The sequence below is a fragment of the Rhamphochromis longiceps genome, linkage group LG18, assembly GCF_057381845.1.
Source record: "Rhamphochromis longiceps isolate RC_006_pf linkage group LG18, R_longiceps_female_GT1.1, whole genome shotgun sequence".
Taxonomy (NCBI): domain Eukaryota; kingdom Metazoa; phylum Chordata; class Actinopteri; order Cichliformes; family Cichlidae; genus Rhamphochromis; species Rhamphochromis longiceps.
In genome coordinates this window covers 11,092,881-11,107,894 of record NC_140574.1, presented here as the reverse complement: position 1 = coordinate 11,107,894, position 15,014 = coordinate 11,092,881, and the positions used below count along the sequence as shown (strand labels likewise).

General features: G+C 39.5%; 1 protein-coding gene across 2 annotated transcripts; it reads left to right on the top strand.

The window, feature by feature from the left end:
* The first annotated feature begins 661 nt into the window (after nt 1-661).
* Nucleotides 662-14,801, top strand: acss2l (acyl-CoA synthetase short chain family member 2 like). 2 transcript variants are annotated; one of them, XR_014908432.1, is made up of 18 exons: nt 662-936; nt 1,089-1,284; nt 2,819-2,910; nt 3,070-3,173; nt 5,215-5,287; nt 5,917-5,992; nt 6,895-6,979; nt 7,275-7,412; nt 7,975-8,145; nt 8,232-8,365; nt 9,825-9,957; nt 10,846-10,902; nt 11,180-11,260; nt 11,639-11,747; nt 11,900-11,968; nt 12,124-12,300; nt 12,670-13,026; nt 14,120-14,194. XR_014908432.1 is itself a non-coding variant. In XM_085388722.1 (18 exons), exons 1-18 carry the CDS (start codon nt 813-815, stop codon nt 14,402-14,404), a joined length of 2,022 nt encoding a protein of 673 aa, XP_085244848.1. In that variant the 5' UTR covers nt 663-812; the 3' UTR covers nt 14,405-14,801. The 2 variants fall into 2 exon arrangements, 1 of the variants encoding a protein (XP_085244848.1); XM_085388722.1 differs by lacking the exon at nt 12,670-13,026 and adding an exon at nt 14,277-14,801 and having other exon boundaries at nt 663-936.
* Nucleotides 14,802-15,014: the final 213 nt, after the last annotated feature.

Genomic DNA, 15,014 nt, shown 5'->3' with positions numbered 1-15,014 from the left:
TAATTGCGAATAATAATTTGTCTCAGGTTAAATTGTTATGACTTATTTTCTACCGAGTATAAAATATTTTTATTATTTCTGTATTTGTTTTTGGTTCTTTTAAGTTTTTCACATGTGTTTTGTTAGTGGAATATTGTTTTCTTTTCTCTAAGGATATTTTTTTTAACTGTGCTATGTTTGCAATGTCAGAGGATTAAAGCAAAGCAGGGTGGAAGCAGGGGTTTTACAGTGAGCTTTCCCATAAGCAATTTATGTTTTAAAAGACTAAGTTTTATTAAATGTTAGTGTTAAAAGGATTCAGGAGCTGTCTCTCACAGCAGACATGCATTGGGGATTGGGCAGGGTTTGTTTACTCTGAAAGTGAATAATTGTTGCATACCTCTCTATTATTATTATTTTCTTCTTTTCACCAACATCACCCATCAGCCTCCTCCCTTCAAAAAAATGTTTGCCTGAATCCGCAGCATTTATCCTGCTGGGGGTAGACGCCTCCTTGTCTTCCTCCACCACCCACTTGCTTAGAAACATAATGTGATCAGCAGGCCAGGGATGGCTCATCCAATGAAAAAGTGGGAGTGCTGCACTCCATGAGCTGATTGGCTGCCCTGACTCTAAGCAGACTGAGCCAGAGCCTGCAGATCAGGGATTAGGGGTGGGTCTTTCTGCATGCTGAATTGTGTTGGTTCAGTACAGGCCTTGTAGTGTTCTTACCTCACCCAGGAGGATTCAGACAGACCAGCAGGGACTCAGATTATACCATTTTCTGACTCACTCTCCAATGATATAGGCCTGTCTGCATCTGTACTTCCAAAATGGTTGTTCCTGAGTCTCAGGACAAAATGTACTACCCTCTTAATGACCTGCAGAAGGATGCTCATGTGCCTGACTTTAACTCATATCTGGCATTGTACCAAAAGTCTCTGGAGAATCCAGAAGGTAGGTCAAACTTGTCTGTATTTTTAGTGCAGCGCTTGCAGCGCTTCCTTGCCATTCATATCTCTTTGAGCCTGTCTGCATACAGTATCTCTTTGTGCTAATCTGCCTTATCTGCATCCCATAACACTGATAAAAGGTATCGTCTGTTTTAGCTTTCTGGAAAGAGGTTGCTGATGAGTTCTTCTGGAAGAAGCCTGCAACAGCACCGATGCTGCAATACAACTTCGATGTGACGAAAGGGAGCGTTTATGTGAAATACATGGAGGGAGCCAAAACCAACATGTGCTATAATGTCTTGGACAGACATGTGAGGGAGGGGAGCCTTGGTGAAAAGGTTGCCTATTACTGGTAAGCACCAGCATGCCCCCAGAGGAAATGATAGCTATGATGGGAAATGCTGCCTGGAGTTATGCTAAGTATTCCAGTCAAAAACAACTGCTGTGTCCCCTGTGCTGACCCCAGAACACCAAAACAAACCACAGGCAGCGCACATCACTACAGCAGTGCTTCTTCTTCCTGTCAGAAGCAGAAGATAAAAATTTACAGATTTTATACACTATCTGTCCAACAATTTCTTATTGTTTTATAATGCAAAAATCTATTTCTATTTGATTAATCAACTACAAAAAGTCTAACTAGAGCAACTAACTTCACTTGATAGACGAATGTACACACATTACATTTTTAAACTTATTCTAGCTTTAAATTTTAAGTCATTTAAATGATTTGAACCTGCAGTTGCGTGCTGATGACCCCACGTCCTTGTCATATTACAATAAAGCCTCTACTTTATGATGTTTTACTATTATATTATGACAGTTATTATTTGCTCTGTCAGCTGTTTAAGCTTAGCAAGCAGGAAGGTTGTTCTGCACGCTCAGCAATGTAAGGGTTCAGTGGAACTTGGCATACTGGAAATCACCTGTAGGAGAGCATTAATGCTATTTACACTCAAACAAAGCACTTGTATGATATACCTGCTCACGTGTTTGCCGTGACTATTTTAGTACACTCTGTAAGGAAACTATAACTATCAGCTGTGGTGACAAGTTATCAATTTCCACATGGTTTGTTTTGAGCAACAGTTGATCACTCATGTGACTTTAGCTCACGCTTTGTCCAAGTATAATTTGAACAACTGGTAGAAGAATGCAAAAAATTATTATTATTATTTTTTTAAATAGAACAGCAAAAATGCTGCAAAGAGTGCCATTTCAACAAAAATCTGGGGCCGTGAAAGAAGTTTAAGTGACAAATCAAAAATAAACACATATGAAAAGTAATCTGCTTCTATAGTATTTGTATAGATTGGTATAGATTAAATATGGGAAATTTTGATTATCTCATATTTTGGCAAGTGGAGTCATATAAATGTTGGAATTAAAGAGGTCTCATGATCGACCCCTGCGGAACGCCATGTCTGAATTTGGTTTGCTCTGCTGTACATTTTCCCAAAAATAAATAAAGACTTTGACAACATATATGCAGGCTATTTCACATAGAGCTGAGTTACAACATTTGCTATCACATCTTGAAGTCATTTCTCAGTTGCAGAATTTCATCTGTGCAGTCATTTATTTCATCATTCCCATTTGGCTTGGTACCATGCTTTCTGCTGCCCCTTCAAGTGTGCCAAATTGTTTTCCAAATAACTATCCTGACAAACATCCAAGCCTAATATAGACTTAGCAAAAACAGGAACAGGTTATCTCTACTGTGAACTCAAAGAACTCACCGGACAACACTGTTGGGGAAAGTGGGAAAGTACTTTTGTGTGCAATTGTTTACCAAAACAGACGAAGAGACCTCTGTAGAATCACAGACAGGTTTTGTAATACATTTATACATTTGAAAGTTTCTCTCTTGTGTGCTGTCTTATCAGGGAGGGAAACTCACCTGATCATCAAATGGCCATCACCTACAGCCAGCTGCTGAGCCATGTCTGCCGCTGTGCTAACGTGCTGAAGCAAATGGGTGAGAACCTGAGCTTATGGTCATGTCCACGATTAGTCCATAATTATTTAGTCCATGATTATAATACATAAGTATAGCTTTACAGATTTTGCTGACAAACTTAGTTTCAGAGATAGAGTGGCAGTAACTTGTTTTATATGTATATATATTTTTATTAAGGTGTGAAAAAGGGAGACAGAGTGTCTATCTACCTACCGATGATCCCAGAGCTTGTGTACACAATGCTGGCCTGTGCCAGGATAGGTGCTGTTCACTCTATTGTGGTAAGTACTATTATGACTATGCACCATATGCAACAATTTTACAAAACTGAAAAGTCTTTTTTTCCTGTCCAGCATTCTCTAATATCATATGTGCCATCTGCATGGTGCATTTTTGCAGACTGTCAGAAAGTAGGCTGCTGGTTCTTGCTGCTCTGATTTCCACAAGAAAACATTGTCTGAACCCGAGCTGTTGCTTCTGTTAGTGCAGACTGCCCTGCTCCAGTAGTTTATCAGCTGTCTTCTACATGAACACAGCACCAGCAGCACCTGCACTTAGTATATAGGTCAGACAGTTGCTGGCTGTTTCCAGTTTGAGAAGGCACTAGAGTCACTGCAATTCTGCAAGCAAGCCAACACTCTTTTAGATATTTAACCTTGCTCTTCCATGCAAAGGTTAGTAGCTCTGCTTAAAATAACTCTAGAATGTGACTCAAAAGTGGGCGCTTTTTATAACTCGCAAAGGCTGGCAGAGTTAGATATAAGTGACCTTGTCTTTGCTTAGTCATTGTTGTATATCGTCCAACTCTCAGTTTTGATCTGATTAATTTACTTTCGACAGGAACAACACTTGGCATGGCAACATAACAATCTTTGGGACAGCGCCAGCCTTTTAGATTATCCCGTGACTGCTAATATTAATCATGAATGAGCAAAAAGGATTGGTCCATGGAAACTTGCAGGAGAGCCAATGCCAATCATGCAGTGACATTTTGCTGAGTCCAGAATCCTTAGTGACCTGATTCATAATGCTTCATCAACACTGAAACTTTATGCTCTGTGAACCATTAACCTTGTCCAGATATCCAGACCTCCTGTCTGGATTCTATGTGAATGACAATCATAGAAAAGAGCAGTTAATGTCTGTCTGCTTTGTTATGTAAAATTCAACAAGGTTTCTAAATCTGTAAATGATGATGAGAAGGAGCAGCATGCTCCATCACGGTGTAATATCAGAGACATAACAGCTTAGTTTAGGATTTTAGAAGGCTCCACACTTCTTACAACTTCCAGCCTTTAAAAAAAAAAGGACTATGTTGGCTCAGTACTCAGCAACATCTGCTAGTCTGGCTCAAGGGTTCTGACTCAGTTTTAAATTTGTAAATGATGTTTCCTAATAATTATGATCTATTTCTCATGTTAGTTAAAATAACTTACACACACTAAATAAAAAGCATTTAAAGCTGCTATATTGAAACAAGTTGCAAAAAAAACTCTCTCAGCAGCCATCCTTTGCTACCTAGTCAGTCCCAAACAGGCAACATACACAGTTATTGAGTAGCTGATAGGCATCAAAGTGGAGAATTTGGCAGATCAAGAGCCAGTTATTTCCCTCAAGATCTGGTATAGCTGAAACACGACGCTACAGTCAGTGTGAATGAATTGCTACAAACACAGCTCCAAATATACATTAAATGTTGCTCTATGTTGGTTGGATGATTTTGTGTAAAAACCTTATTTACACCTGCCGCAAGTGCCTTAAAATGTAGTTATTTAGCCAGTTCTTCATTAAGATTATCAAAACAACTTTATTTGGAGGTAAAACCAGGAATTCTTCTTCGTTTGGTCTCCATTTAGGGGTTGCCAAAGTGGATCATCTGCCTCCATGTTTTCTCTCACTACACCCATGGCCCTCTTCTTTGATCTTCCTCTTTTCTTAATGCCTGGTAGCTTCATCTTCAGCATCCTTTTTATCCAATATATCCTCTATCCCTCATGTGTTTTTGTCAATGCTGCCATCTTATTTTACTCTGTAACAACTCATCCCGTCTCCATCCTGCCTGCACTCTTTTCTTCACCTCCATCGTGCTTCGGATGATCCGATTCAAAGCAGCCCAGGTATATAAACTCATCCAGCTTTACTGCATCTACTCCTGGCTTCTTCACCTCCTCCTCTCCAGTTGCTCTTTCACCTGGTCCCTATTCTCACTAGAGAAAAAAAACAAGAATTCAAAAGTGCTTTCTTTAAAAAAATCGTGCAAATGCTCCTGAAATGATTGTTTCTGTTATCTAACGTCCTCTGTTTTTCTCTTTGCTTGTTCAGTTTGCAGGTTTCTCCTGTGAGTCTCTGTGTGAAAGGATTGTGGATGCCCAGAGTAGTGTACTGGTGACAGCAGGTAGGTCTTCAGGCAGCCAAGTGTTTGTCCTGTCCCTGTGTTTCCCAAGGTGTGGCAGAAGGATAAACTGTACATTTTATCCATTTGCACACATCAGATTAAGATGTAGCTGACTAGTAAGCACTGTTACCACTCTGCAAGACAATCTTAAGTTTACGCCTTTGCAGGGCCTTTCTGTTTGAGTTTTCTCTGTGAGCTCTGATGTGTCAAACAGAACATGTTAGGTTAATGCTGCCCAAGTTAATCCAAGATATTCCTGCAAAAGAAGCTCTTGATGTTAAGAGTTTCACTATCTGGTTATATGAAGATATACAAAGGAACAAACATAGCTTTGTTTTTGGTTTTAAAAGTAGGACTCAGCACAAAATTAAAAACAATCAAAAACAAAAACCACCAATCTCTATTCTAAACACTGATTAACTGTGCTTGATGTGTACATTGTTCTTTTGTGGTCCTCACTCATTCAGTAGCTCCTAATGTGTCTGTTTAAAACATGTGTGCCAAATGGCAGCACCACAATGAGATGTTTTGTTTTGCCAGAAGCTGCAAAGATGATTCCCTGCTGTTTACTTTTACTTCTTCATCATAGCTCTCTGCCTCTACCTGTTCCTCCCTCTGTCTCCTGTCAGATGGTGTTTACAGAGGAGAGAAACTGATCAACCTGAAGCAGATTGCAACCGAGGCTCTGGAGAAGTGCCGGGAAAGGTAGCTCCTGCTTACAAAGCCTACACTTTCCCAGATTTCAGTAACCACCCTTATTTACACTGGCTGCAGCTGGTAATGGAAGTCAGCCCCTGGAATATGAGTCATTGCACACACAGACGCACACACACAGAGCAGTCAGCTGATATCAGAGATGTTAAAGAATAATACAGCAAGACTTTTACATTAACGAGGTTGCCGGGCAACATGGAGCACCTTTATCAGGGAAGCCCAAGCTGCTCATCTGCTATAGCAACATGACTACGAGGAATGTTAGCTGAGAAGCAAAGCATGCTGGGAAGGATTATGGGAGTATCTGGGGTACAGATGTGGTTAGAGGTAACTTTGAGGCCATATGTGAAAAAAATCATTTTATGTCAAATTTTCATACCAACCCTAACCCCTGTTATAATTACCATCAAATCACAGTATTTACTTTATTTACTTAAATTACTGTTATGGTGATACTAATACAGAGTTGAGAAACATGAGAAAAAAACATAAAGCTCAGGAACGTTTACGTGTATGTGGGTCCCCCATCTATGGATCCCCTGAAATTATATAATGTATGCTTTTTAATCTTGTGCACAAAGTATACATACAAGATTTGTGCTGTTCACAGTGACCTAATATAGGAAAGAACTGTGTTAAGTCTACAAGGAGCAAACAGCAGTAATCACTTCCAAAAAGAAACTTTTTTTTGGATAAATAACTTGTGGACACATGACAAAATATTTCATCTCATGGGACTTCAGGCGCTCGACCTACAAGAACCAAGATGTGACCCCAATCCAGTATTTGCAAATCCTTGGAAAGCAGAGCAGCATGCATGCACTCAGTATCCATTAGGCAAAGACTTTATGCTTTTACTACCTTTCACTGCTTTTCTTTTTTTTCTCTTTTAGAGGGTCAGCTAGTGTCACCAAATGCCTCGTCATCAAGCACCATGCACTGAAGACAAAAAGTGGAGGTGCATGCAACAAACTACAGGTTCGTCAGCTCGAAAAATGAACACACAGTGACAAACACATATTTGTCACATTGTAAAACGATTCTATATACATATTTATGTCTTTATTTGAATAACTACAAGGGGAAAAATATATTTCAGAACCAAAAAAATGGTTCTGTCATATTTTTCCAAATATTTAGCCTTTAGCTCTTCTGGGCATTCTAAATTAGAGTTGAAATTGGCATGTTGCACTCCTGCTGGTGTGCTTGGCAAGCAGCTGTAATGATCCGGTTTATGAGTTTGATTTGTTCCCTCCTGTTGTGGTGCATTCAGACCCCCTGGGACTCACAGTGTGATGTTTGGTGGGATGAGGCCATGAGGGACTCCTCTGAGGAGTGTGAGCCCGAGTGGCTGGATGCAGAGGACCCGCTCTTTATCCTCTACACCAGCGGCTCCACCGGCAAACCCAAGGTGAGGCAGACGTTCACATGCAGGCGAGTTTTTTTCCACAAACACAGCAAGAGGCATGAGGGAAATCTTATCATTTACACAAATCGCAGCATCTATTTATTACAATGATAAGCCTATAATGACTTTAACCGGGCCAGCGTTTACATAATCTGCCATGAAATAGTGAGAATTAATGGTTTTCTGTTGCTGAGAGGCACAAATGTAATCCTTGAAAGTTATCTGCAAGCTCCACTGTTGTATTTGTGTATTCTATTTGTGTGTGTGCGTGTGTGCGTTGTTATAGAAAACACAGAATTTATGGATTTTTCTTTTACACAGACATGTTTCTTTCACTCAAGACATAAACTTTAACTTTAAAATGTTATGGTTTACCTTATGGGCACTTGTTTTTTTTTCCAAACAGGAATTCGCTTTCCCACTATGAGAGTGTGTAAACAGAACTTGACTAATATGCACACAGAAACACACCTCCATACACATCTCCTCTGCCAGCATTAACAGATCCCTTATTTTTGCTGTCTTCTGTCTCCTTGTTGACCTATTTTTTGCTCACTTGAAACAGGGTGTTCTCCACACTGTTGCTGGATATCTGCTCTACACGTCGATGACCTTCAAGTACGTTTTTGATCATCACCACGATGATGTGTACTGGTGTACAGCCGACATTGGCTGGATCACCGGACACTCCTACATCACCTATGGTCCACTTGCAAACGGTGCTACGAGCGTCCTAGTGAGTCAAATCAGCAAGGTGTCACATGTATAGAACATTAAACAAAAACCAAACCTCCGTGTGCATGTGTCTGCATGTTTTTGCAGTTTGAAGGTATCCCTGTTCACCCCCATGTTGGCCGGTTCTGGGAAGTAATTGAGAAGTACAAAGTGACCAAGTTTTATACAGCTCCTACAGCCATCCGCCTGCTGATGAAGTATGGACGAGACCCACTACAGAAGTATGTGGACACATCATCTGCTGCAATAAATAAATAATTACAAACAGCATTAGCGCCAAGATATTTTGGCTTTAAGGTCGCAGTTTTACTGGGGAAGTGGTGCAGTTGATGTGGTGCCTCTCTTGATTTGGAAAGACCTCCGTCAACTTGTTCACTTCTTATATAACAATTTGGTTAGTGTGTTTTCAGATTTAGAGCTATGACCCAATATGGGAACAATTGAAACCTCTTCTTATAAACTACAGGATAAAAACAGAAGACACTGAGTGTTTAAATAGATTTTTCTTTCTCTGAACAAAGAGACAAACAACAAACAAATGGTTTATTTTAACGAAATATTTTAACTAAGCAAATCTAACTTGAGTAGTATGACAAAAACTTTAAGGGCTTTAATCTGACTATTGATAGACTGTCATATTTGTACTAAGTTAAAGCTAAGTTTAACATCTTAGCCAAGTACTTATTGTAAGCATTGGCAACAAAAGACCTCTTTCAGATTATTAATTTATCATATTATTAATATTAACTATGTGATACTTTCAGCTGCTGCCTTGTCACAAAGAGTTCCCACAATAGGTACCACCACATTTAATTTGGCAATTTTATTCCTGATGCCCACAAGTGGAATCCCACTAGCGACCTTTTGCTTGCTAAGCTAATGCCTTAACTACTACTCTATTAGCCAAGCATTAGTATGAGCACATTTTTAATATTTACTAAGTAGTGATAAAATAAAGGCTTAATTTATTTTGTTTAGTGAGAGTTAACATATGTACTAATATTTGAAATCGTGTTTGTTAATATACTATGTTTACATTAATAAGGATTAATGTCTATGCTAGCTTTGCAGCCAGTTAGCATAGCTTAGGAGTTGCTTTCAGTCTTTGTGTGAAGCTAAGCTAACCTTCTAGTTACTGGAGCTGCATATTTGAGTATAGAAGGGAGGGTCAATCCTCTCATCTAGCTCTCAGCACTAATAAGAATATTTTTCAAAATTAATAATTAATCGGAACACAGTGTTGGCACAGTAGCAACAAAAAGAAATATTCCAAATCACTAATTACAAGTTTGGTAGAACTGTAGATAGAAAATATTTAGCATAATCAAATAATAGTCTATTTGTCAAGAGAATTTAAAATAATCTTACTTAGACAAACATTCTCAACAATACATGCAAAAAATGAGTCATTATAGACAATTATGAAAAATTAAAATTATCAGCTATGAAAGCTTAAAAATGCAAAGTCTCACCGAAGTCAGATTTTAATTCACTATTTAAACAGAGCACAGTATCAACATTATGGTAAGGCTAAAACAACATAGAGCACTGAAGTTGTAGTTTGAAGGTGAGATTGTTTCCTTCTTTGTTGTCAGTAAGGAAGTTTAGACTTTGAACTACAAAGAGCATGATAAATACCACTCAATGACGTGATCTAAGGGAAATCTTTTGATTTGTCAGGTATGACCTCTCCAGCCTTAGAATTCTGGGTACTGTGGGTGAACCCATCAACCCAGAGGCGTGGCAGTGGTACTATGAAGTGGTTGGTCAAAGCAGATGTCCCATCGTTGATACCTTCTGGCAAACAGAAACGGTAAGAAACAAGAAACTGACTACAGAGGTGTTATTAGGAAGTCGTACTCAGGCGTATCGCTTCAGAAGAACTGCAGGGTCTGAAACAACTTTTGTATGATGAGCTGGGATAGCTCTTCTCAGGATGTGTAGGTGTTTAGATTCTAAGATGATGCTAGGTATGCGTCAATAGGGATAAAACGATAAAAATATATAGTACCTCAATGCGGGATTTTCCCAAACCAGTCACATATTCTTCCTGTTAAATGGGATTTTTTCCTTTCCACTGTCGCCAAGTGCTTACTTGTAGCAGATCATTTGAATGTTGGGGTTTTCCTTTATATCACAGTAAGGTCTTTACGTTACAATATAAAGCACCTTGAGGTGACTGCTGTTGTGGTTTGCTGCTATATAAATAAAATTGAATAAAATATTTGGAAACGAACATGGAAGTAACATAAGAGAAAAACACTGCTCCCACAATATTGAAATACAACAGTTAAACTACACTATATAAAGTCTTGTAGTAGTAGAAGAATTAAAGGTATTAATAATTTTAATTGAATTGTAGTGAGCATATGCTAAAACCTTTAAAATGCCCAATAGGAAAGTAGTCCTTTTGATAATCAATGACATTTTAAAAAAAGCCATGACTGGGATTGTTTTTTTTTTGCTTGCTTTCTTTTTCATAGGTGGGCAACAGGCATCCCAGCCCACCCATAGATACACCACTGATTGATTATATTCTTGATTGATTGATTGATTGATTGATTGATTGATTGATTGATTGATTGATTGATTGATTGATTGGTAATTTATTTCAACATGTGAACAATATACAAGGCATATCAAATGTTTTGCTTTATTACCTCTTTGTTGCTGTGATATTTTATGTTTGTTTTCTCCTTAGGGAGGTCATGTCTTGACTCCTCTACCTGCTGCTACACCGCTGAAACCAGGCTCTGCTGTAAGTGATAACAGTTCTTCCACGCTGACATTTCTAAATCTAAAACATACCTGCATGTGAGGACTGTCATTAGTTCAAGTCGTGCTGGTATGCAAGGGTTTTTCCCTGTGCGCATGAAAATGGCGAGCATGATTTAACAAAAGCAGGGCAGGAAATGCAGCCTGGTTCTCCTTATTATGATCCAGATAATGATCTGGAAGAAACGCTGCAGCTGCAGGGGAGTTATTAAATGAAACAAAACAGTTATCTCACATTAAATCCAAAACTCATATTTCAGACTTTCCCTTTCTTTGGGGTGGAGCCGACCATCCTCAACGAGCACGGAGAGGAGCTGGAAGGTGAAGCTGAGGGTTATCTGGTAAGTTTCAATTCAACACAGCCTCATTTCTCTCTGTCACAGTGATCGTATCGAGCAACAACGAATACATGTGTGGTAAAGAGGAGAGGAAGACGAAAACGATGTTTCACTGTTAATGTTGGCCAATGAACCAGCAGCATGTTTATTATCTGAATGTAATCAAATACTTTTAGATTTTTTACATTTTCATTTACATTCTTCACCTTCTTATGCTTTCTGGAAGTATTTTTCCTGGATGTGACGTTTATTTTATTTAAAAATAGTTTAAATAATTATATAAAAAATTAGAAGAAGTGTATTTTTTTGTCGTTGAACTCTTCAGTGTATGGATGCAAATAAAATTTCAAAATAGCAATGGCAGTAACACCTCTCTTTCAGGTATTTAGGAGGCCGTGGCCTGGAATAATGCGCACTGTGTTCAAGAACCATGAGCGCTTCGAAAATACCTACTTCAAGAAATTCCCAGGCTTTTATGTGACTGGAGATGGTGAGATCCAAGAATCAGCCCTAGCTGGCTATCACTCCCAGGCTGAAGATTACTCAGGATAGAGTTTTAGTTCTCAACATGAACAATTTCTCACTAAAGCACCAAAGTGAACCACGAGACCCCATATAAAGTTTTGTTTTGTCCTCTCTCAGGCTGCAGGCGAGATAAGGACGGCTATTACTGGATCACAGGGAGAATAGACGACATGCTGAATGTGTCAGGTACGGTGCTGTCCCTCAGAACTTATTTTAAGGCTGTTATCTAATTGACATAAATAACTTTAAATATTCTCAGCACATTTTTATTTATTAGCCTCTCCAGGAAATTGTGCTATTCATCTCTGCAATGGCCTTGCATATCTTTTCCCCCCCCTCAGGCCACCTGATGAGCACAGCGGAGGTTGAGGCGGCCTTGACGGAGCACGCGGCTGTGGCGGAGGCTGCGGTGGTGAGTCGACCTCACAAGGTGAAGGGAGAGTCCCTCTACTGCTTTGTCACCCTCAAAGACAGCAGGGAGTTCAGTCACACGCTGGTGGATGAGCTCAAGAGACTGGGTGAGACCTTTGATTAGGGTTAAAGTCCACTAAAATTCATGCGTCTTTGTGTATCAGTGGTCTCTTGTTTTGCATTTGATCTAAAATAAAATGTTAAATTAAATACAAATACAACTTCTGCTGGATTCAGTCCTGTGAAAAACTAAGCAGTAACTGTGCAGTAACTTGGCATAATTGTTTTTTGTAAGACTTTATCAATCTCTCGTACCTTTGGGAAGAACCCTGGCCCACTCTTCTTTACAGCGTTGTGTCAGTTCATTGAGGTTTGGATAGGTTTGTTGCCCTCTTATGGTCCCGCCACAGCCTTTCAATCAGGTTTAAGTCTGGACTTTGACCCGATATTTGCACCTTGATTCTTCTCTTTTTCAGCCACTCTGTTGTGGATTTGCTGGTGTGCTTGGACAATTTTAGCCAAGTGTTCAGCTTTTGGACAGATGGCCTGATATACAAAAAGAGTTCTTGGTGGATAAAGAAACTGCAAGGTGCCCAGGTCCTGTGACTGCAAAACCAGCCCAGATCATCTCCACTTGACAGTTCGTGCGAAGTGTTCGTGCTGTGTTTTTTTTGTTTCCCAATGTGGGGTTTGTACACTTTGGACAAAGATCTCCACTTTGGTTTCATTTGTCCAAAGAACATTTGTTAAGATGCAACTTTCCTAACATAAGCTGTTCTTTCATGTTCTTTTTGATAGAAGAGGCTTTCTCCCGCTATTCCTCTTAACCAAAGGTATACCTATTCAGTCTTTTTCTAACTGTACAGTCAGAACATTCAACATTTGACATATTAATCGAGGCCTGGACTCTCTGACATGCAGCTCTTTGGTTTTTTTTTGCTAGCCTTGGGGTGAATTTGTTTTATTGAGGTGGTCAATCAGATGGTAATTAAATGCTACTTACCCACTTAATTGCTATGGAAGCAGTAAGGATGTACTCAGTTTTTTGCAGGACTGAAAATTAATACAGCTTAAGAAAACTTGCCCAGTTGTGGGAAAAAAGACATTGTCTGGTCTAATTCTTCTTCTTATTTTTACTTCTTTATCAAGAAAGACCAACAGTAAGGGATACACTTTTGTCAAAAGGTTAAAGTGTCTTTATTATAGTATCTAAATCACTCAGGACATCGAAGTCAACTACATGCTGTAAAATTTCATATTTTTCAAGCATGTTCCATATGTTCTTGAAAAATTAATAACAGTTAAAACAAACTGAAAAACTAAAAAAATACCCTTTGAGGGTATAATACATGGGTTTTCAAATAAGTTTCCCCAACTTTTTTATGCTTCCTGTTTCTGCACCAACAGAACATCGTACTTTAATACTTTTATTATTTGGCTTTGGAATAGCCAAATATGAAAGTTCATTTACAGCCAACTGTTTATGTTACAGGGTAAGTTATTTTATTATATGGTAAATGGCCTGTATTTTTATAGTGCTTTACTTAGTCCTATGGACCCCAAAGCACTTTACACTACATTCAGTCATCCACCCACTGATGGCAAGCTACATTGTAGCCACAGCTGCCCTGGGGCGCACTGACAGAGGCGAGGCTGCCGGACACTGGCGCCACCGGGCCCTCTGACCACCACCAGTAGGCCATGGGTGAGGTGTCTTGCCCAAGGACACAACGACCGAGACTGTCGGAGCCGGGGCTCGAATCGGCTACCTTCCGATTACAAGACGAACTGCCAACTCTTGAGCCACGATCGCCCCACTTGCATGCAATTGAGAAAAAAGCTAAGGAAATGCTCCAAAATAAAAACAGCCTTTTGTTTCTTTTTTTGATTGATTTTTTTTTCCTATTTTCTACATTCTCTTCTCAGTGAGAGAAAAAATTGGCCCAATCGCTACACCAGATTTCATCCAGAATGCCCCAGCACTCCCAAAAACTCGCTCAGGTAACAGTCCAACACCTTTATAAATCGACATCATCTTCCTCTACTTGCCTCCTGTGTAACATCGTGTCCTCATCCACTTCAGGAAAGATCATGAGGCGAATCCTCAGACAGATTGCTCGCAACGACAAGGACCTCGGGGACCTCTCCACCCTGGCTGACCCCAAGGTGGTGGAGGTTCTGTTTAGCCAGAGATATGAAGCTGCAGCCTGAAGAAGAAGAAGAAGAAGACAACAAACTCTCTGGCTTCAAACTATGCTATTGTACAGATGAAGACAATCACAAACTGCTGCTTTTTGGGTGTGAATGATGGGAATGGGATCACAAAGCACAGCACAAAAATACAGCAGACATTAAAATGTTCTGATTTTTTTTATGTATGAGAGAAAACAAAACATAATTGAAAATGTCAAATTGAATCCCAGATGTGCTTTTTAAACAGATGTATGAATGCGGTTGTGTTGATGGTTTGTGTTTGGGCCAAAATGTCACACGTACTAGTTCCTGTGAAGATGTTGAAGGATGACCTTAATCCTTATTTACGCCTTCTTTTCGACTGATGTATATTTCCAACCTGTGGTACATTTCTATGAATAAAGTGTTTAATCCAGCTGTTGTTTTTGTTCTTTGCCTTTGAGCACAGCAGCTGATCGACGCCCTCAAGTGGCAGGAATCATCCTCTGCATCGGCTGCACTGTGGGTTACTACAACATCCTTTTAACTGCCATGCGGAGGTTTTCTACCTTTTGTCGTCTAACGATGCAAGGAGTGCACACACACGCAGCTTTGATGATGTGATCTGTACGGCGGGGAGCAGCGATTA

Excerpts from the sequence above, each read along its gene's own strand:
- acss2l (XM_085388722.1), top strand. The coding sequence starts at position 813 with ATGGTTGTTCCTGAGTCTCAGGACAAAATGTACTACCCTCTTAATGAC. Across the intron at positions 10,903-11,179 it reads CGCTGAAACCAGGCTCTGCT|ACTTTCCCTTTCTTTGGGGT; the intron begins GTAAGTGATAAC and ends CTCATATTTCAG. Across the intron at positions 11,261-11,638 it reads GTGAAGCTGAGGGTTATCTG|GTATTTAGGAGGCCGTGGCC; the intron begins GTAAGTTTCAAT and ends CCTCTCTTTCAG.